The sequence below is a fragment of the Aquila chrysaetos genome, chromosome 8 (assembly GCF_900496995.4).
Source record: "Aquila chrysaetos chrysaetos chromosome 8, bAquChr1.4, whole genome shotgun sequence".
Taxonomy (NCBI): domain Eukaryota; kingdom Metazoa; phylum Chordata; class Aves; order Accipitriformes; family Accipitridae; genus Aquila; species Aquila chrysaetos.
This window is the reverse complement of record NC_044011.1, coordinates 8,243,836-8,267,894: the sequence shown is the minus strand read 5'-3', so window position 1 is coordinate 8,267,894 and position 24,059 is coordinate 8,243,836. Positions and strand designations below refer to the sequence as shown.

The 24,059-nt window shown below is 37.2% G+C and overlaps 1 protein-coding gene across 3 annotated transcripts in view; it reads right to left on the bottom strand.

Moving 5' to 3' along the window:
* The window catches only part of PDE10A (phosphodiesterase 10A), a 197,091-nt gene that overhangs the window by 74,593 nt on the left and 98,439 nt on the right, over nt 1-24,059 (bottom strand). For all 3 annotated transcript variants that reach the window (XM_030021938.2, XM_030021936.2, XM_030021937.2), the window contains exon 3: nt 4,940-4,968. In XM_030021938.2, coding sequence (XP_029877798.1) covers nt 4,940-4,968 — 29 coding nt within the window. The remainder of the gene's footprint in view (nt 1-4,939; nt 4,969-24,059) is intronic.

Genomic DNA, 24,059 nt, shown 5'->3' with positions numbered 1-24,059 from the left:
GATTAATTTTAATGCTTGTACATAGCCTTGGAGAAAACTGCTTCTTCACGCATTTGTCTGACACTTATTCTTCTTGTTTTGACTGGAGAAAACATGGGTTAGAACTTGCTCGGTAAATAAAGTTTAGCATTGCGGCACTGTACGCATATACTGTATTTATGAACGGGCCCTATTATGCCAAAAGATGCAAACCAGCTCTCACTCTGCACAGAAAGGGTTCACTAAGTTTGAAGGCATGCGTTTCCCAGCCTGTTTGCGTAGCTGATTTCCAAGCCTTGGAAAGATGGTGAACACCTTCCCTAGGAGAAGCTTCTTGCCAAATAGCCTCTATTCACTGGCATCCAATTCTAACCTTTCCATCAGCTCCTTCCCTGTCATCAAACGGTAACACTGAAATAAATTGCTTCACTAGTAATAGGAAAAATACATAATAAAAACCAAAGGCTTGGCTTAGGAGAAAAGAACGTTATGATTATATAGAAGTAACCATATAAGCTGTTATTAACTGTAAGGCTCATAAAACTGTATGAATATCTCAATTATATCACCTCTCTGGATTATATAATAAAACAGCATAATGAGCTTCATTTTAACTTGACAAGGCTGAATACTGCTCCTCTTTTTAAAAAGCTTTTTATAAAATCACATTCCCTCCTAATACTTGACTTGCAAGCACTCTAAAGACATCATGTACAAAATTAAAAATAAACTTCCTCATTTTCCTACCACTGTTGCTTATCACTACCACAGTATCCACAAGATTTTCTTTATAAAGAAATCAGCTTATCCAATCATCATCTTCTCGTGACAAAGGGTGCCATGCCATTTGCATCACTTCCAAAGGCTAAGTAGATATGTTTGTTCTAGTTCCCCTAACTTTTTGATTAATTTGTCAGAGTCTTCAGTTCTGGGACTGTGCGAAAACATTTAAATCCTACCTTTAATAAGGAAATACTACAAAGAATGATCTTGCTTTGCCAATGTGTCATCAAACCCCCAAAATTTTCTTATCCGTTGAACACTGAAGATACATGCAATTACTGCAACTATTTGCTGAAAACACACTTGCTAACTCCGTAACTGTCAGTGACATACAGTGCTGGGTGCTAGCTGGTGCCAAGGCAGCTGCCAAAAGCTCCAAGTCCAAAAAGGGGAAAGGAGAGGATTAAAGTATTATTCCTGTTTCCAAGAATAAAGTACTGTAAATGAGCTAGTCACTTGCTAGGTAGTAATTTTCTGGTGTTTATATGGTAAACTTCTGCAAAGTGAATTGCTGTTGGCATCACCGAGTTTACAAAGCAAAGGTACTTGCCAAAAGGCAGCTTCACTGGAAGTATTGTTCAAGTAAAAATGGAATGGAAAGTCATTAAGCAAAATGAACAACAGCTAATTTTGCTGTGATCATATCAGGAACATTAAGTATTTTTGTTTAAACTTCAGAGTCTGAGGTACAAAAGAGCACATGGTGATCATGGGAATCTTAGCAACACATAGAACAAAATCCTGGCTATAGTTCATGTAGGAATGGGGTTATTTTTGCCAACTGAAAAGAATAACGTCTCCAATGCACACTGTTTTCACAAATACTGTCAAATTTATCTTTAGTTTAGATATACATGAATACATATGCGCTTTGTGCTCAAACTCACACTCCTCTATTTTCGTTTCTTTTGCGAATAAACCAGCAAAAATGAAGTATAAAATTCAGCTTAAGTTTTCTTCATCAAAATAGTTCAATAGTTGGTTTTCTTTGTGAAATCCCTTTGCCCAGAAAACCACTTCTGTGGCTAGGAGGGATGGGATCAGCCAAGACACATCTGCACAGTAAGTAAGCAGAAGAAACAGCATTTCCAATGAGGTTCCCAATACTACATCATATGAAAAGGAGATTTTTGTCCCCAGTTACATACATTTCATAAATACTGGAATCTAGCATGCAGAAAAAAGTTCACAGGTTCACTCTTTGGTCACAGAGATATTTTGTAACCAGAGTTGTTCTTATGCCAAAAGCAGCCTACAGGAATCAGGGAACCTTTTTTTTTGTCCTTTTCCTCCCACCTGTCAGCTACTATGTCAGGCCAATCTAGGGTGTCTTTACACATAACTTCTGAACACCAAAATATTGATGAAATTGCCATTAGTAGACCAGATTTAAAAATAAAAATTTTGAAAAGCTTCTTTTCTATTCTACATATTTCAAAATTTAAAATATGTGGAAGGATTCTCCTACTCTCTCCTCGTTTCAAAAACGTGCAATGTAATGCTGATAACCAAGGTTGCGACTTTATTTTCATTTTTCTAATAAACTGCTAAAAATGGCAAAAGATTAAAAATGCAGTTCCTATACAACAGCATTTTTCAGAACTTCCTCAATTTTCAAAGTGCGGAACTGCAATACAAACCCTTGAAAATACTGACATTTCCTTCCAATAATTCAAGAATTAAAAGGGTTTTTTTCCTCAGAAATCTGGACACCATTCACCCCACTGCATTTTGCTGATAAAAAGAAAAAAAGGCAAGTGAATGAATAGTTCACTATTTAGAGTCCCTAGAATCTGTAATCTTGTATGTTTACAAAGAAAAAAGGTAAGGCTTTTTTTGAGGAGAAAGGGGTTAAATAAATTTAACAAAAAATATCCTTCCCCAATTTAATTCTGTTGTCGTGTGTTAAGCACAACAGAAAAGGAGGCTACTGAAGCAACTGATGTCACAGCATATGACTATGAATGTTTTAATGTTTTCACTCTGCCCCACATTGAAAGATGGAAAAAAAAAAAAAATCCAGCGATGAAAGCCATATTTTTCAGCATATTTCTACCTTGGTTCCTAACTAACACAATGTTTTAAAACAGTTGGTGATTTAATTCTGCAATAAATTTCCTTTCACTAACCTTTATTTTTGCTTCTCTATGATATAAGCTGCTGCTTGCAGACATTTTCAGGAATTAAAAAATGTAACAATGACTTCAAAACTCATAATTCTTCAGTGAGAATGAAATGTCTTTTTGTCTGAAAAACATTACTCACCTACAGAACTTTCCTAATTTAAATTCTAATTTATGTTCAGATTTTAATTAAACTGGCATCTGTTTGAGCTGCTGCTGAAGAAAGAGGATGTATTACAATGGTCTACATTATTAAAAAATACTATAAACTAACAAACATGTTCATTTGTAGTATGGTGCATTACTGAGTGCCCTCAAGTATTGTACTTTAAAAAAAATTAAAAAAAAAAAAAAAGTAGCGTAACACAGTATACACACCAAGTCCACAATGATTGATAGCTAAAAAAAACCCAAGGGAGAATTCATTTGCTTAAGAACATCTGAAGTATCATCTGCACCTCCCTGCCTGCAGGACTTGAAGTGACAGCCCATCCTTCTTCAGGAAAACCCTGAGTCACTGTCTGTGACTTCGAGGGGCTGAGGTGGCTGGGACCAGCGTGTCAGAGACGGAGCGGGAGACTGGCAGGGCAGACTCGGGGGAGTTCAGGGTTCCAGACCTTGCTTTTTTTGCTTTAAATAGCTCAAACGTGGTAACCTAGTTTTGTAACTCCATTTTAGAGTTTTAGGTAAAATGTGAATCTATTTACCAAATCAATGACAATTAAGAGGAACTTTCTTCCACAGAAATAATTATGGCTTCTGCGATTTTTAGGCAGATCTTTAATTATTTTGAAATCAAAACAATATATAGAGATATACTAACAACAATAATCTTTGGTTGCACCAATAGGTATTTACTCAACTGCCATAACTGTTGAATACTAAGGAATGACCAAAAATTGTGTTATAAATTAATAAATTACTATAACATATTAATTTTCACCTAAATTCTCAACACCCTTACACATCCATAGCACTTCACGTATATGGAGAACTTCTGCTTGCATAAACTCATTTTAGACATCGTTTAATCTCTTTTTCGTAGTCTCGTAAGAGGTGAACTTCAGTTCCCCCTTATGCCAGCCCTCTGAAACCGAGGTTTCCGCTGCCAGCCTGTTTCTACTCCTTCCATACCCTAGTATTTTCCAAAGGACTTCTACTAAGAGCAAGACCTCCCAGATGGCTTTTGCAGTCTTTCAATCAGCCTTATTTTTAATATGTCTGACACTATTGTCTTTCTCCTGGGAACATGACGTAGTTTAGGCAAGACATTCAAGAAAAGGACCAAAACAGGACTATGATTACACCTCAGAAAGCTTCAAGTAGCTCCCTCACCTTACATGAAATGACATTTGGGTGCTTCAGGCTGAGTGGACATATCTGAGGGCAACAGATTGTCCTGTACTGATCTTTCGTCATTCCCAGCAAAGGCACTAGTTTCTAACAGATCCCCCTAACTAGTCCTTAACCACGGACTGATATTCTGCAAGACACAGTGTCGATCAGATGTCAGGCTAGAGTTGGGAATTTATTTCTGAATATGTTTTTTTAAGATTTTACATCATATTTCATACAGTACACTGCAAAATATTTCACATTAAAGAATTTAGCTCATCTGTATGACATCACATCTCAAAGGAAGGTATTAGATAGAGCATATTCCTTCCCTCATTTCCTCTTACGCTTGCCATCTCTCAAGGGAGTAACACTGATTAAATAGTCTGCTGTTATGCTCGAAGTCCCATGATTTTCCTGGTTTCCATGAAGTACCTTTTTAAAACTGGATCATGAAAATTGCACTGTAAGAACTCTCAATTTGTTAATGCAAAATACCCTTTTATTTATTTACAGCCAATCAAGTATTCCTAATGCTTATTTTCCATATTAACTTTTCTCTAGTCAGTCAGTACACCAATTTTTTTTTCCTCTGGAGATCCACTTGTCCAGGGAATAGAGTCAAATCTTGATCACAGACTGCACAAAAATCATCCCAAGTGAACAGCGGGCCTCAGAGTCTACACTTCTTTTTGGAGAGGAGGGAAAGTAGCACTTACCCTGCTGACTTCTTTAGGCGTCATTTCATCTAAGAGGAAACAAAACAAACAATCAGGCACTCAGGGAAGTTTCTAGACTGAATGAAGAACAAGATACACACTTCAAACAATTTTTGCACCATTGTACAAAACTTCTAACATGTTTCAATAAAGTAACTGAAATATCCTGAGACTGGTGTGCATTTACAATCTTTTAAACTTCTAAATCTAAAAGTGAATTAAAATTAGGATAAAGTATTCAGGGATTCTGTCCTGACTTAAGAATACGAAGATTCCTACATTTCATAAGACAATTCACAGGCCAGCTAAACCCATAAGTCCTATATCCTTCTCCTCCATTTATATTCGATTCAGTAAGACAATTGTTAGCATTGCACAGTCTGAGAAATAAAGGCTCTTTGCTACCAAATATATGCCACCAACATCCTACATAAATGAACAAGTTCGTGAGTAGACTTAGACTTTCTGTTCTGAAGATCAAAGATGCTATTCCTGTTGACTTCTTTGGATGTGGAAAAAAAGCCTTGTGACCATAAGACTACAAGAATATCACTGATGTGATCTGGCATAACATGTTAAAAGCTCATAGATTACAAGGTTTTATATATTTATATATATTTATAAATAAATATATATACACACACACTATTATATTTTGTCCTTTCAAATGCAAGCAGACTCTCATGCATCTTTTGTAATTTAAACATGTAAAAACAAGTACAGGTACAATACCAGAGCACTAGCTAAAACATTGAGTGATATTTCTGAAAACAAAGGGAAAGCAGTTATACAGCAAGAATGCATCTGCCACAGGAAACATTTCCAACTTCTAGTTCAATCATTACAAAAGCAGCTTAAACACACCCTTACAAACCCCCAGTTGGTTAGCTGTTTCTGAAAACGTGAAAGGAAGTATTTGTAACTCTTATTTGATACTAGTAATCAAATCACTATGTTTTGCAAATTAATTTTAAGTCCAAATAGATTGAATCTCACAGAGAAAGATCATATGTTTATATTTGTGGCCCTTAATTTACACATATTTTGATACATCTCTATTGAGTGGATTTTCACATATCTCTGTCAGATACAGACATAGTATCACCTAGGCTGCTTAACAGTACACTACATTTTCTCCAAAATCATCCCCAGGTAAAGGAGGAATCTCAAGACTGTCCTTGAGAAGGGCACATTTACAAGTATTTCAATGTTATCACCAGCAAAGGCTCTTCATATCTTGCCATTTAAGATGAACTTTTAAACAATAAAGCTAGAAAAAAAAACATTTTCTAGAAAACAGATTCAAGACCCAATTTCCAATGAAAGAACACTTGATAATCATACAGATTTCTCCTCTAAATTGAGTGACACCAAGTAAAATAATATATTTCAGAACTATGAGTGATGATAAGTCATCTCTTATCCCCAATTAAATTATATACCTGTAATTTACACAGGCAGAACACAGAGATAAACTTGGTTGAGCTTTTTAAGGTAGTTCTGTTGTTTGCAATGCGATGTGTAACACATACTTGACAATGTTCAGCGATCATAGAATCTTCCTTGACTGCACAGATCTATATACTAGTGACAAGAACAGCCAAAGTTAGACTCAAAATCCATCTCCCCTACTACCTTATTTCCAACAGGGAGCAACAGAAGATGTGAACAACAGAAAACCGAGTGATGACATGATGACGCTTTCCCTGGAGTATACTCTCAGTTTTCAGTAACCAATGGATCAAACATTTCTTGAATCAGTGGTGATATTTTTCTCTTTCAAAGACTAGGATGGGGTTTTCTCCCTCACACTTTGGGGGGGCAGGAGGGGTGTTAGATTTTGTTTGTTTGTTTTTTAAACCTGAGCCATCATCCTTCAGCATTCACAACGTCCTCCGAGTTCCACGGTTTAAACACATATTATGAGAAAAACTATCTGTATTTTATTTTGAATCTGCACATCATGACTTTCACCTGACGCCCTCTATTCACTTTATGGAGCCTGTGCTTCTACAAATCTCTCAGACGAGCCCTTCTCTGCTTCACACCCCATCAGAACCTTTCCTGGCTGGAGAAGTCTGGTCTGGTTTGCTGCTGGTGCCAAGGAAGCCGCTCGGCACTGCTGGTCACTCTCGGTGCTCCTGCCTCCTCTATCCCACTGCATCCTTCCGGGATGGGAAGTCCTCAGCCACAGGCAATACTGCAGCTCGGGAAAACACAACGGGGACTTACACAATGACACAGGAATGGATTTAGGGGTCTTCTCTCTGTTTGAAAGGAGTAATTCCTAAGATTTTACCTGTTTCTTGATGGTTATTAAACATTGGGCTAACATTTTCAAACATTTCTATTTTGTAATACCAATATCTCTCTCCAGAGCGCCAACAACTAATTAAGAGCCCGCTACTGTATATGTAAATTTAAAAACATCTTCCCCCACATAAAGCAGTCAGCATTTATCAGTATTAGCTTTGTCAGCTGTTTTCTCTCTCGATCACTCAGTACTTTTAGCAACCCGAATAACTTCATACCCTAAAAAAAACCCAAACAAACAAACAAAAAAAAAATCTAATTTTTCAAATTACCTTCAACCCTGCATCCTTTTACCCAAATCATTTATATATATGCTGAAAAGCATGGCTAAATCATACTAGTGATCTCCCTCTACTCGAACAAAATGAATTTATTGTAATATAACTAGTATAAATGACTACCATCACAATCCTATGGCTTTCACACCATTGCGAGACATAACTGCCACTGCGATTTCCAAGATGTTACAAATGCCATCAACCCAACATGAAACTTCCCACACATATGTAATGCTGTGCTTAAATTTGTATAACTTGAGATACACAGGTATCACTCCTGCCTTGTGATTCATTGTTAATTCCTTTAATTACAATAAAGGAATCATACTTTTATTAAGAAGTTGTATAGAGGTATGAAGCCTCTGTCCAGGTCAGGGTCCCTTTCGCTGGGTACAAGACATGAACATGGACAGATAGTCATTACATCAAAGAACTTTTGATTTCTTTCTGTGAGGAAATTAAAAGAAATATGCCAACTGATCAGGAAGGAAAAAAATAACACCTATGGTACTCAATAAAGATAAGTTTTATGGAACAATTATTAGAGACAATACTTTTTCAGAATAAAAAACATATAATCAGTACGCCATTTTTTCAGAAGAAAGGTAAACAAAGTGTTTGGGAAGTCTGGTATTAGAACTTCACAGATAAAGTTTGCAATTCAGGGATTATGAACTGGTGGGAAAAATGGAAATTATTTTTAGGGGAAGCAGGAAAGCAAAAGATGAGGGGGAGAGGGAAAAAAATAGCATCAAATACTCTATTAATACATCTAGATACAAGTTAAATTACTACACAATGAGCTAGAAAATAATTTTCCGTATTAAACGAAACCAAAGGCCTAACAAGAGGCCTTTCCCCCCCCCCCCCCCCAAGAGTAAAGGAAGAAACGTGACCCCATGAACTGGGAGTGAATCAAATTGCTTTTCTGGAGGTGCAGTCTCTAAGGCCCAGGTACATGCCGAGCAATAGGATGCACGTCCACCTCAGTGCTGGCACCACTTTGCTGTGGTTTTATCCATAGCACAGAGTACAAAACTTCCCTTACAACTTAGTTTCTAAATGCAGGGAAAATCATTGGAACAACAGCTTTTCCCACAAATTATTTTAATAGCCAAAATACAGGATTAGTTAATATATGAAAGTAACAGGCGGCTGATGAAAAATACCCTCAATTTGCATACTCCTGTTAATTTAAAAGCCATGAATTCTGTTTGTTTAAAAGGTACAAACACAGCGATCTCTTATTTGTAAATCAAGTTCCACCCCTTTAAAATATGAAGCTTTTAAAGAAACAGATTAACCATTAAAATAAATTCAGAGACATTAAGTACATCAATAAAAAGCAGCTTGCTATAGAGTTAAATCTCTCAGAAAAGTTCTGTGCTTCAATATAAAGGTCCCCATTATGGCATATTGCATGGGAAAACAGCCAGATAGGGGAAAGTGTCTTATTAGTGTCTGCACTGAGGGAGATAAATGCCCTGGGAGAAAGCAAGTGTTTGTGAAAGAGATCATACAAATGTTCCAGCCACTAAAAACTTTGCAGTTGGAGTTCACTTTTCCTTTAGACATCAAATATAATCAACCTCAATACATGAATAAGTGTCACCCTCTCAATCCCATTTGTTGGTAGTACTGCCGTTCACAGAATTTAGGAGGATCATATTAATTTTTTATGATACCTGACATAATTATTAACACAGAGTAGTACAAAAAACGTGTACGATTTAGTTCTGGCACTCTGAATATGCCAACATTCTTCTTAACAGTTTCAAAAATAAAGCGATGAACTCTTGAAAAGAAATCACTCTACACGCGTACATTAACTCAGCTGTACTGCTCAATCGCGGCTGTTGCAAGCTGTATTTTTAAGCCTAGGATCCTCAATGTGGCCTGATGCACGCTGAGGTAGGTAGTCAGCAGCAGTGCGATGGGAGCAGCTCAGAAGAGCACACGACCCGAGCAAAAGGTGATTTTGTCCTCCAGAAGCACTAAGCATGCATCAGTAACCCAGCAGAATGCCCTGGTTTAGCTGATGCTGTAAACTCTGTTATGTTCATGTCTTGTTAATTTGAGCATAAACACACAGATACCACAACTGGAAAAACCAGAAACTGTGAGAACAGAACTAAATTTCAAGGGCTTCCCCACCTCCGTAAACCAAGTTTGCAGAGCAAAACCCTTGCAACAGCAATGATGTTGTTCTACCCCACCGTGAGCTGGTTCAGCCCACTGAATGTGCACAAAAGGGTTCATTTTCTAAACTTTCAAAACCAGGTAACTATCCTAGACCACAAGAATAAAGTTAACTCGGTTTTATCTTCACAACTTTGCAAACATCACTATTTAAAAAGCTCTCTTTCAGAGGTTAGTGACATTGGGAAAAAGCATGGAAGGATGAGAAGAGTTCTGTGATAAGATTTGGGGTTTAAGAACAAAATTAAAATTTTACAGACTTTTAATACCTCAGCTTTACTACCTATATACTTCTAATTAACAACTGCACAGCACACTACAGATATGCATAATAACTGGTACGGTAATTAAAGACAACATCCATCTGCGAAAGCTTCCATACTAAACCAAGACGAATAAGATAGGAAGAAGCAGAAAACAAGAAAGGGAACAGACTGAAAAAAAAAAACCACAACCCCTCCACAGAAGGTTTGGCATTTGGCACAATATACACGAGGCTACGTTTAGCTTGGTTTGGGGTTCTCTTTTTTGGGGGGTTGTGTGAAGGGCTGTTAAATCGTGTAATAGTTCACATAATAGGAAAAACTCAGATTTTATTTTACACATTAAAAAAAAATAAACTCATTTCATACTTGTATTTCTATGCATGCTTTTTTTTTAAAAAAATAACCCAGACGTGAATGATTTTCCAACAATTGCAAGATACTAAGCCAGAGTAGTCACAAAGACAACTTTAATGCAAAGCAAGCTTTCAATATTTCAGATATGACACTCTGACTTATCAAGGAAGCAATAATTCTAATGCCTAGTTAGTTTTATCACAGGAACTCTTTCGGAAAAACAATATCGCACTTTCTCCCTGGTCTTACACTGTTCTTTGTTCTATGTAGTTAAGTACTACTGCTGGTCCACCACTGTTGTTGATGACAGCAAACAAATGCTTAGGATTAATTCTGTTTATGAGATCACAGATAGCTGTACAGTCACATTTTCCCAAGGAACGTTTTACCACACAGCAGATGTCAGATTGACCTAATAATTTTTCTTTTCAAAATTTGCTTTAGGCTCCTTGTCCTTCAGCTAATAAGACACAAGTTGTTTGGAATGCAATTAGACTAGCGTAAATATCTTTGCTGCTTTTTTTCGCTTGAGAAGTGTCTTACACCCACATGTCAATCGAAATTCCACATCGATAAGCGTAGACTGGTTAAAGACTGATTTCACCACCATGAAATAAAGTTTACCGGGTTTAATTTATTTTTGTGGTAGAATGGCGTCAATCAGATGAGTTGTCAGTCTATTCTAATTGCGATTTGCAGCCTTGTTTGAGACAGTCTGCAATCTTTATTTTAGACACCTTGAATCTGGCAGCTTATGCGTCCACTGAATTTATAAGATCTTTCAAAGACACCTTAGCTGAGGGTGAGTTTCCTGAAGCAGTGATATCACACAGATATAGCAGAAATGCTAAAGCCGTCACTCAAAAATGTTCTTGCTTCTTAAGGCACAATCTCACTGAGAGCACCTGAACAGCTCTCCTAACTCTCAACTCTCTGGATTTATTTCACAATTCAGAAGCACTTTTAATGTTACTTCATAGAAAACTAACATAGACAGTTTGTTTAGACATAGACTTAGACATTGAAAGGGAATATTCATTAGTATTGATTGCTGGTGGCACACTAGGTTTCCTTCCTTGAAGCAGAACAAGACATGAATTCTAGCTTTTTTACATCAACAGTAAGATCCACATTTTTAAAAGTCCCTGAAAAAGGATGCTCAGTTTTTCCCTCTTCTTAAACAACAAGGTAACATGGATCAGAAAATAACTAAGTCCCAAACCAAGACTTCCTTGCAGACGGTAAGCAGAGAAACATATTGTCTGCCAGGTGTCCTATAATTTTTATACACTCCTTTGCATATAAGCAAACAGGGCACTACACAAAAAAGAAGCCAGGAGACAGCGCGTCTGACTTCATTAGAGACACCTAAATGTTTGGATGCTCATTGTTTTCTATGATCTTAGCCTTCACAAAACTGATGAAACATTGGAGCAATTTTGCAGAACAACCACCAGAAAACTTCCAAAAGGGACCCTCTGAAAGTATCACCAGCCCTTGTGAGAACAGAAAGGCATACAGAAGATCCAGATTTTGCTCTTGTTTCTGAAATTGCTTAGCAGTACACAGCATACTGATAGTAGCTCTGCACCTTCTGTATCCATGGACAAAAAATTCTCAACTGTACACTTGATGCGGCAATTTAGGCTAATCTAAGGAGGGTATTTCCACAAAATTATGATTAAGAAAATTGCTTTATAATTAATATAGATTTACCTTCTCACTTCTGTTTAAAGAGTGGGATGATGGATGTGCCTCTGAACTTGTGGAATGATATCTGCCTCACATCAGCTAAAAGTTTTATAAAATTCCATAAAAGTTTCTCAAGTTGAATACACCTCACCAAAAAACATGTTGGAACCTGGTCTCTGACCGCCAGGAAGAAACTTAATAGTTTCTAGCAGTGAAGGTACTTCACCAAGTGTCGTGTTTTAATCCCAGCCGGCAACTCAGCCCCACGCAGCCGCTCGCTCACTCCCCCACAGTGGGATTGGGGAGAGAATCAGAAGAGTAAAAATGAGAAAAGTCGTGGGTTGAGATAAAGACAGTTTAATAGGTAAAGCAAAAGCCGCACGTAATTAACACATGTAGACTTTATGCATGATAATTACACTACGTCAATTGCAGACTTTAAACCACGACAGTCCTTTTTGGCACCCAACGTGGGGCTCGAAGGGTCCAAGATAACAACAGGTTTGATTGGAATGGGCTAGATCGAATTTATAGTTGTTATTGCTGTTGAGCTATTAATTGGCAGGCTCCTGTGCTTGACATGGCGCTTGCTTGCCTCACTGTATATTAGAGCCTAGTGCTCGTTAGTGGCTGCTTTTTGCTTTCGCTGCTTGCTGTACTGCTGCGTGGTATGGAATACGATCTGGACTATCCCTGGGGTCAGCTGTCCCAGTTGTGTCCCATCCCAACTCCTTGTGCCCCCCCAGCCTCCTCGCTGGTGGGGTGGCGTAAGGAGCAGAAAAGCCCTTGGCTCTGTGTGAGCACCGCTCAGCAATAATGAGCCTAGCAGCGTAAAGTCACATGTAAAGTCTACAATTGTGTTTTATGGTAATTAGCCTATGACTTCATATCCTATTCAACACAACTGTTGAAGAGAGTGTTAAATTGGTTAGCTCATCTATCTTATCAGTCAATGAAGTGCAATCATCATTGTTTATTACTGGAATACAGCCACTAGACAAGGGGCTGAAGAGCATGTATAACAACTTTGGATTTTTTTCATACTTAGCAGTTTACAGCTACACCTTTTTGCCTGTATCTACCACTTTTCTTGCCTGGCACTCAATTCCGTTTGGCATTCACTGCACTAGCTGTTGCAGGCAACTTTCTTTAAAATTGATTGCGGGTCTTGCAAAGATGTTTGGTGAAGGAAGTTTCTCATCCAGTAGTAATACAATTTCAGTATCGTGCTTGTTAAATCAAACTTGATTTTCTCCTATTTTTTGGTCCCAGAATCCTGCTGGTTGCCGGGTATAACGTATCCTTAAATTTTACTGCAATTGATGTATTTCAGAAACAGCATTAACACTACTAAGCCGTTCTCTCACTATTCAATAGAGCTGTTCCTTCACTTCTGAATGTGTTTCAAATATACTGCACAAAGGTTGAAGTTTTATTGTGTTCAGCAGGTGCTTTCAAGGAGAAGGAAAAAATTACATCCCTGTTGGGTCAAATACTACTCAGTCATATACCTTAAGCAATTCCACTGAAATCAATAGAACTGCTACAGCAGGCACTGGAAACCAAAAACGCTTTTACATATTAAATGTTGCGGCATTCCTGTTATGTATAGCGATCCAGGGCTGAAGGAGATCATTAAAAGAGAACGCTACTCAAAGCAGGTCCTACAAAGCTCCAACAACCTGAGAAAGCCACATTGGATCTCGTTCATTGCAAGACATTTGGATATTTGAAAGACGTATATTATTATGCATACTCTTTGGACCCTGCTGGGCCTGTTGGGTTTGGCTTGTTCATTCCTGGTCCATGAATACCTCTTCCTGACGGATAAGCTGTCTGGAGGATTTTAAGGAAAGGCACTTCTTCCTCCTTCCCCAACATCTGTATACAGCCCATCCTCCCCTCCCAGCCCTGCAAGGCAAGGCATGGGATCCCAGAGTGCACACAGCTCGGTGCCACCAAGTTCCCATCCCTGGCATGGGGTGAGGCTTCAAAGGTTTGCTGGCCCAAACAGGCCAAGAAATTTCAGCAGGTTCTCAGCTTCTGGTGCAGGAAATACTGCATAAGGCTCAGTGACAGCAAGAGACTATAATAAACTTACACTTGTCGGGAAAAACGTAATCTTACGCTTACTTTGGGGAAGAAGAGCATCAGATACCAATGCTTTTACTATACTTTTTCCCTTTAATTATTTCTATTTTGTTCTCATCCCTACCTTTTTGTTTACTGTATTCTCACCTCTTTCTGTTTAGAAACATATAGGAATTTTTAAGGGAAAAACATGTCCACGTAATAAAATTGTAACCTATCACACTCTTATGAAGTTGTTTCAAAATTTTCAGATTCCAGTGTTTATCTGCTATGGGAATCTAAAGTAGAACAAGAAACTTTGCAGCCTGCCCAATTTTCTTGTTTCCGTGCCTCTGACTACATTGAAAACAAATGTCATGCTACTGAACTTTGCAGTAAAATCCTCAACATCTGCAGAAAAATCAAGACTGAGCAGTCTTCTTCTCTTTAGACCGGCTGACAAAAGAAACAAAAGAAAATGCCCCCGAGGAAAAGTTTGCTAACGTCAACAAGGGTAAGGGATCATTAGAGCTTGAGATGATAGGTTACCACATGGGAGGGTGTAGTGATCCGGTGTGAAATGTATTTACGTCAGGGGAATAATTTCAATCCCTCTGAAGAAACTCTACTGTAACTATAACATACGTACATTTGTATTAGGGATGTATTTTATTTATTTTACCCAGGAGACTGAAAACTGAGAAACTGAGAAAATGTTCAAATTAATCTGGATAATACTGAAGACGAAAAAGTGACAGAATAAAATTTACAAATTAAGCCTTTTTGCTTTTAGGATATTTCAGCTGATTTGTTTGTAATCATAATCAAGCTCTCAGTGACTGTGTGTTGAGTGTTACCGAATAATGATTTGCAGATAATTCAGGACTTCGGAGTCTTTGAAAAAATGATATGTTACACTAACATGATAAACAGATTGAAACCAAGAGAAGATTGAACTATTTACTACATATCAGTACCACCACCATGAGTGAAACATTTTGCTTGCAAGGAGGAGACTATTAGAAAAAAAATAATTATAACTTCAGTGAGGGTAAATGAACAGAATATGTAACTACAAAATTATAGATAGCTCTCTATGAAAGATAATGACAGTACCATCTGAATTTCTAAACTAGACAGTTTTACTATAAAAAGATTTATAATGACAGATAATTATAAACCACGGGAATTATACAAGCAAAAATAAAAAAAACACCCACCAAAATCTATCTTTCTGGCTGCTGTACAACAACAACAAAAAAACCGAAGACATGTTGTGGATTTCAGTATTCTTACACTAGCTTTTCAACAAATGCAAAATTTTAACTCTCCCTAGTAGCAGGTACAGTTTTAAAGATAATAGGCCAGACTTAGAAAAGTTTTCAGGCAGCGATACGTGCACTAGGATTTCCAAAACTCTCTAAAAGCTCAAGTGAGAATGATAATTCACTAAGCGGTAGGGACTCAACCACTTGTGACCCTATGGCATCAACTTAATGCTCTGCACTATGTAATGGATCTCTGATTTAATGTGTGAAATAATTGATGAAGGTGAGCTTACTAAAAAGCAACATAAAAAATGTGACACATACCAGTTGTTCCTGGCTGAAAACAAGAATGTTCCAAATGAAACTCTCTTTATATACGTCTGATTGGTCTTGTGTAAACCTCGAGGACACACTGTGACAGCCAACATCAGACACTTCAGCACCACAACACATCACAAAGGCATGGCACCTAACAGTCCACACACATCAGGAGTTATGGTCATTAAATACCTCGGTACATCAGCATCCAGATTACTCAGTCCTTTTATGCACAGTGGTTCTTCTAAAGAGATTCCACAAAAAAAAAAAAAAAAAAAAAAAAAAATCAACAGGCAGAACCCAGTCCTCAGTGGACTGATGATTTTCTCATTTCTGAATATACCTACCAGCACATCCTCACGCTCCACTACGCCAACAAATCTACTGCATACCAACTTTAAGTACCAAAACTTTGACACAGACTTCAGACGGAGCACTGACTGTACTGTCAGGCACAGGTGGTTGACCCATCATAAGGATCTAGCTGACTGAAACATTCAGCCATAAGCAAAGGAGGTAAGTCACAATACCCCTGCAGTTAGGAACATGAGAAAGACTTGGTCACAGAAAGCATCCCATTTTTAGAGGTTGCAAGGCAAACAAGCCTCAGACACACAGCCATGCGGAGAACAGATTACTCTGGTAGTTTCAGAAGGAATTCTCTGCTCACAGCTTACCTGACAGACAGATATCAAGGAACAAGGAAAAAAAATTGCAGAAACATCCAAAAGAAAACTGCAAAGACAGATGTACAAGCTTAGAGTGAATGAAGAACTGGATGTGTTCATGCAAGACCAAATTACTTTCATGTGCTTTTTTTATTTAACTAACAAAATCCAATGCAGATGGTAAATTAATTGAAATACTAATAAGAACTCAGGAAATATATAAAGAAATCAGCTGGGAAGCTAATAAACTATATCTAACACAGCAGTAAGAGAGAGTGGAAGTACCACTTCTGTCAGCGGAATAAAGGGAACCAGAGCCAACCGTACCTCTTCAGCATGGCTGAAGTTGCCACCTGCTGGGATAAGGAGCTGTGTCTATCTCCCAAATTGTCAATCTAAGAGAACTACTAATGATCACACACTGAGAGCAGGCAACCAAGCGAGAAATCTATTCCTGCAAGTATGAAAAGGGTAATTCATAATCTAAGTCCCTTCTCCCCATGCCTTCAAAATAGTTTTGAAACAGTCATGATTGAGGAATCTCGTACTTTGTCAGTTACAGCATCATTCTCCCCAACTTCATCATCAGGCCTGCCATTCAGTTCTGTCAATGCCAATGGGAGTTTCTCACATAAGCAAGCACCACACAACTACCTGGAAGAGGAATTTGGAAAAACAACCCCGTGACGCAAGTGCTCCTTAGACACTTTCTTTATATTCGCATCTACCCAGCTAAGGAACACCAGAGCTGCATTAGTTCATCCATTTGGGTCTCACATCCACATAAGTATACATATAAGACCATGTGATCTTCACAAACAATAAATGTGCAGCAGCACTAATTCGTTCAGGAGCTACTAAGGACTTGACCCGTTCTAAACATCAGGCCACTTGTTTTGACACATAACTGCAGGAGTGAGATTAAGTTGCAAAACACTACACCAGAGAGAACAGCCTAATAACTACACCATAAGTTGGTGGTTCAAAAGACAAACGTTAACATAATTAAATAAAGCAAGACTGAAACTGGAAAGAAGAGCCAAAGAACAGAGCTTCAAAACAGAGTTTAAAGAGGAGGAGATGCAGGGAGAGAGGGACAGAGATGCCAGGATGAGTAAGAAGCTTGGACAAAGATGTCGGGTGCTACAAACTGTGATGTACTTTACTGACCTCTCTAGGATTACTTTACTTTCTGCCATGGTAGAAAACAAGTTCTACTAAAAAGAAAAAATAATACTGTTTACTACTGATCAAAAAACCAAACTGCATCTACAGAAAATCATACATGTAATTCACAAAGTAAGATTTGCGCAACAAGGTATCCTTTCATTTGCAGTATTGTTCACTGCCACTGTTAAAGAAAAAACTGGAAACTTAAATCTTAAGCTTTAAAAATACAGCTGTCAAGAAAAAGAGGCAGTTGCTTCAACGTGCTTTGCCATTTTCCATCAAGCGAACAGATGGCATTATTAAAATTCTAGTAGAATGAAGTATTTATAAGTTCATTAGACAATACTAACTATACAAAAAAGACAGTAATATTGCAAATAAAGCTGCAGGATTCAAAATAGCATAAAAGTACAAATAACAGTTATAAACCCATATTTATGAGTTAGTATATAAAAACAATTATGCCAAATGAAACAAAAGCACAAAAGAAATGCATGAAAAACTCTTTGAAACAGTAATTTATTTTCCAGGGTCACTTCCAAGTTGCTCCATGCATTCTGAGCCTGAACTCTATACAAAGGGTTTCAAGTTAGACAGTGTAAGACAGCTGAGAGGGAAAAAGCTTGTTGGTTTTGCTACATTTACTTTTCCTTAAACATATATGTAAAATTCATACTATGATATACAATAAGTAACAATGAAATTACTCTAGAAATAATCCTCCCAGAAACTTCAGTCTTATTCTCTGAGGTGATGTTCCAAGAAAAGAAGCAAAAGGTCAGCCAAATGTGTCTAGTACACGTGTCAGTGTTTTTAAATGCTGTGCCAGACTGGCTTATTTGATACCTGAGATGCTTTATCTGCTGTTCACTTCACCATCTTGAATTATTAGCCTACACAGAATTCACTTAGGAATTGTACGATTTGTAGGTGCTTGTCTTACTTTCCATTGTCTTTCTTCCAGCCACAGCAATGTCTCGACTTGGTAAAGTGGTGTCTGTTAGTATTCTAATTTACTTGAAAAAGATGCAAATTCCTGCCACCTTCAAAATGTGACAAAATGGATTCACTATAAAAAGAGAGAGCTAACACACTGAAAATTCAGCTTTCACTCCAAACTAATATGTATCAGTTCCCATATGTGCTAATATATTCAGAGGTACACTACTTCTCTCTGCAATTCTTATTAGTACAATCTGTGTTAAGGTTTAACTCTTTTAAGCACCCTATCCACTTTGAGCATATTTTATCCAGTATAACACGTCATTCTTGGAAGGTCCTCACTACATGGAAAATGATGCAGAGGGATCTATATTATTTCAAAATTCCAGAGTTTAAAGAATTGCATGGCACTTCTTTTTTTTCTTTTGATGGATCTATTACCCAAACCTGATCTAGTGTTTTGCCAACGTGCGCCTATTACTTAATCAACTACAACTGATGCAATCTCAGACTAGAATATTTGAAACTGTTTTTTCCTGAAGAGCTGAACTTATCTAGAGAGGAATTGCAAGGTGCAGGTTCACACCAACAGAAACCAACTTAAGCCTGAGCTGCCGCCTCTGCACTTTCCCCACTGCCTTAGGGCAGTTTTCAGCCGCAGCAGCTTAGTGAAAGGTAGGTATCATCTACAGTTACACAAGCACAACGACCAATGCAAGGGAAGGGCTGGATATACGCACCCAGAGATGGAAGCTGAGGGCAGGCAGTGCAGGCTTAGATCGACCACAGAGTTATTTCCTGGGAACCAAGGGGTTCTGGCTTGACTGAATACTGCTTCAGTAGACTGGACTCATTGGCAGCTCAGTTTCTTAATGATAGGGCTATTCAAGACAAGTTGGTGCCTACTAAAAGAGCCTGAGATTCTGAAGACTCTTAAGGAGGCATTGAAAGTAGTCTTTGCTAAGATGATTGTTAATTTTTTTTTTTTTTTTTAGCATAACAAGTTCCTTCATATGTAATAGTTTCATATTTAATAAAAAAAAGATGCAATTATGGCTACCTTCAGGCAGGAGTGAAATGCAGCAGTGGCAGAGATGTCTAGATTTAATGGCTTCTTCCACTTAAAGGGTATGATGATCTACGTCAACATTCATTTCTATTTATTAGTTTCCTTTAGCACATTACTGGAAAGAATAAGAAGTTTTAATATATTTTAGATATCTGTACAGCATGCAGAGAAAGGCTTATGTAAGAATTCACACTATTATCTTCAAATCTTGAAACACTGTTTTAACATTCAAGACAAAGACACCTAAGTCATATCACTAAGCAGCTTCTGTTGGTCCACCCTACATTTCAATGATGTAGGATTGACACTTTAGTTGAGAAGATTTTAGGAACAGTCAAAGGAAGGAAGGGATTAAGATTTAGAATTATTGTTAGCTTCGTGGTTTTGAATTATTTAGTCAAATCTCAAGAAGAAAACAAGCATGGAGAGAAACTCACTTTGACAGCTCAATGGCAGATTCCCTAACTATGTTCTAAAAGATGCCTGTGATACCAATTACTGATTTACACTATATTATTACTTTTACTCCTTTCTTTTTCCATTACAATTCCAGGTATAGTGAAGGAATGCAAAACTACTTCCTAATTTACTTTTGTTTGCTTGTCTGCCGAAGTATGGCAATGAAATTGTATAAGGTATGCCTACAATGCCAGCAACAGGGTAAAAACATGTCCATTTCCAAGAAAATACCTAGCTAGAGATTACAATTCTTACAAAGACAATTCAAGGAATGAAATGAGTCTATTGCGTATCAGCTTTGGCTTGGGAGAAATGTGACCTACATGGCTAGAGAAAATTTATTCCTGTGAATATCTAATACAAACGATAACTGTAAAATAAAAAGCTATAGCTGAATGCTGTAAAGGGGTGGATGCACCCTACTGTGCAGTACAAAGTAGAAAATAATAGCTGGCTTTCCAGTGGAAAGATCTGGCAGTCAGCCATGTGGTGCAGACTGGGTTCTGTCCCCAAAGACACATTCATGTTGGCAACATATTGGGAGGTTGTTTAGAGTCTAAAGATTAAGAAGAATAATCTTTCAATTTAATCTATCACCTGGTCAAGGCTAGTCATAACCCTATTGTACATAATTCGATCCAAAGAATACACAGCACAACAAATACATGAAAGTAATTATTTTAATGACAGACTCCTGTGTTCTACTAAATATAATTTTGTAATTATCAAAACAAGCAAAAAATCCTGATTAAATGCTTCAGTTCTGTTTTAAAATATTAGCTGTCACTACAATTATTCCTCATTCCATATATCATTCAGCAATAGTGTCCTTTAATTTGACATATAAAAGGATTTCCCATAACCTTAAAACAAGTATATAACTGCAGGCATTCTTTTAGAAACTCTAGGTTGTCTGTTTAAGTTAACAGCTAATATTAATATCAATATACTTATTACTTGAATTGCAACTTGTTATATTCTGGAAATTATGTTTTATGTGCTACAGGCTCTGTAGCATCCTACCTGATCAATCTACTAATAGCTGGAAATTAAAATCAGCAAGAAAATGAAAAACAACAATAAATATTCCATATTTGTTGGAATGTATGAGGTGTTAATTAGTTGAAAGGGTTGACTGTCTCAGCCCACCATCAGCAATACCTTATACAAGCTGCTCCTCTTCCTAGTCCAAGTGTATCTACTCCCCTGTTTTTGCCCATTTCTTATTTGTCCTATGCTACCCCAAAGGGCTCCGGTTTCAGTACATAAGGGAACCCTTAAAGAAACCACTAGATAAAACTGGTTCATATTCCTATCTTTACTGTGAACGTAGCCAAGGATGTTTACAAAAAGCATGAGTGGGATAAGCAGGTAAGCTGTTTTCTAAGCTTCTCTAATGACAGAGCAGCTCAGTTTGTCATGTATTATGCCACAATGTCTTCGAAACACTAATCTTCAGAGCAGTAATTTTTCTAGTAAATGCTAAACCTAGTAGTGGAAAATTTATAAGATTCTGAATTTGTACAAGGACTCAATAAGGCAAGGATTTATAAACAAGCTAGGAGGGTTCATCAGATACAAGTTCAGTATGAAAGGCAGGAGTAAATGCTTAGGTACTGACAATTTCTATAACATAATTATTCTTTGCATACAATATCTTTTTGGCCAAAGTCACAGAGATTTCATCTTTAGAAGTGTTTTAGGAACAAAACAACAAGACCTTTGTATCACCAACTCAATGAAAAGCATCATTGTTCAGCATATGTTATCCTGTGGCATTTCAGTTGGCCATAAGGAATTCCAGATATCCTTTCTCTGAAAAAAAAAAATTCTGCTTTTGCATAAACCTAGACTTTTCTAGTAGAATCCATGAAATGAACTGGACCTATGTGATTTTTTTCCTGCCTATACGGATGCCAGTATTTGGAACTCAACATATACTTTGTGCAACCGCTAAAAGGAAAATTTGTGAAGATTAAAGATGCCAAATGAAAAACATTTAATTAAATATTATCTCTCTTGATAACAGGATTACTGGAAGGTCAGAACAGAAATTCAATATTGTTCTCTGGATTTCTAATCTGCTTCCTTGAGGAAACACAATAGTTACCAAGCCAGTTTGCACTGATTGCTCCTCCAGCTTTGGATCCTGGACATGTTCTAAAAACATTTTCAAAAATCAAAGTGATATCTGATGCAAAAATTCCGAAAGAGGCCCTGGTAAGAATGAAGAAACACCTGCCCTTCTTTTACTTGTTTCTCCTGATAGAAATCTGTGTCCTTGTCACTTACCACACCAATGATTTTCTTTAACCTTTTGAGAAGTACAGATGAAGCCTCAAGGATATGAAAATAGTAACGCCAGGAGCCCTTATTAAAGATTTTTTTTTCTAAAAGGTAAAAGTAGAGTCAGAACTCACCAAAGCTTTATTAAATGAAGCTTGCTATCAGTCAGAAAGCCCCTGACTGCCTGGCTTTGAGACAAATCTCATCTAACTGCTGTACAAAAAAAGGCTTCAGACAAGTGTCTCCGTTTCTGCACTCTTCAAGAAAATCCATCTTCAGAAAGAGCACTGAAAGACAGACAACTATGTCTGAGGGATTTGGACATATCAAGAGAGGAGAACCTTGAAACCAAGGGAAATCATTCCATCACTGTGACATATAAAAAGAAATGGAAGACCTTGAAATGAAAACCTACTAAAATTTGTGTATCTCCCAATAATCTTAGAACTATGCAAATATATTAAAATACATATTAAAAAATTACAAGTCTAGGGAGGTAGAGGAAATTAAGGAACATCAGGCTTTATTCTGCCCATTTATCAAAAGGCAAATAAGGTACAAATACAAACTGATGCTGACCTAAGCAGGTGTTGATTTCAATGCCTGAAGAGAAGGTCTACATAGAGGCAATCACTCAGAAAAAGCCAGTCATTTCTTAACAGTCTGTAGAAGAGAGAGCTCTTCAAAAACTCAGCTAAGAAATACTGGAGTTGAGATAACTTCCAGAGAAAATATTGTATTATTTGAAATAAGCTGTTACTGTATATTTTAAGATGCATCCAAAAATACAGAAAAAACAAGTATAACAACTCAAGTACTAAGATACATTTATGCAAGATTTTATGCATGTTTATAAGAATGAAGAAAAGCTAAATCACGTATCTTCTCTCCTTTTAACTACAGATTTACAAGAAAAAAGAAGAAAATAAAAAAGTTGAACTCTAACCTGACATTTATTCCTGAGGATTCTGTGTATATAGCTTTGCTTCTTTCATTGTTCCTGTTAAAAAAAAATTGGCTCTGCTAAAAATCAGAAACCTGTCCAATGAATTTGTTTCAGCTGAGCCCAGAAACACTTCTAGATTCTATCAACACTTCTATATTCTTAGAAGTGCTCCAGAAGCACCTCCAGATAATTAGCGGATGGACAGCTACATAAACTAACAAATGCCAACTTCAGAATGATGGCAAGTAGTCCACATCTGTGAACAGGAACATCATTGCCACTGTCACACTCCAAAGAAAACATTCAAATAACACACACCATCCAGAAAAAAAGCATAGGTTTGGTGAGTTTCTTCCAAGTATGTTTAAAAGCATCTTATTTATGTCCCTATATCAAAGGGCCAATCTTGGCAACTCTTAAATAAATCTGTCTGTGAGGAAACATACAGTTGTAGTACATATTCCAAAATTCTCAAATCATAAAGACTTACTTGTGAAATACAAAACTGCCATCATGGGCCAGTGATCCATTCATCAGTATCCAGCTCTGAAAACGGTCAATAAAAAATGCTAGACTGGACCGTATCAGACAACAGTATTTCTGGGATTTCCTATGTTTTTGTGACTCTCCAATACTGCTCTGTGCCACCTACTGTGAATGGAAACACCACACATTTTGAAGAGTCTAAATTGTTTTCAGACCTGCTCAAACCATGTTGAGTCATAATTTGAGAATTGATATTAATCAGTGCAACCAAGAGTTTTTGATGGAAAAAAAACAGAACTTGAGAAAAGACTTGTAATACCCTTTTCCTATATTATA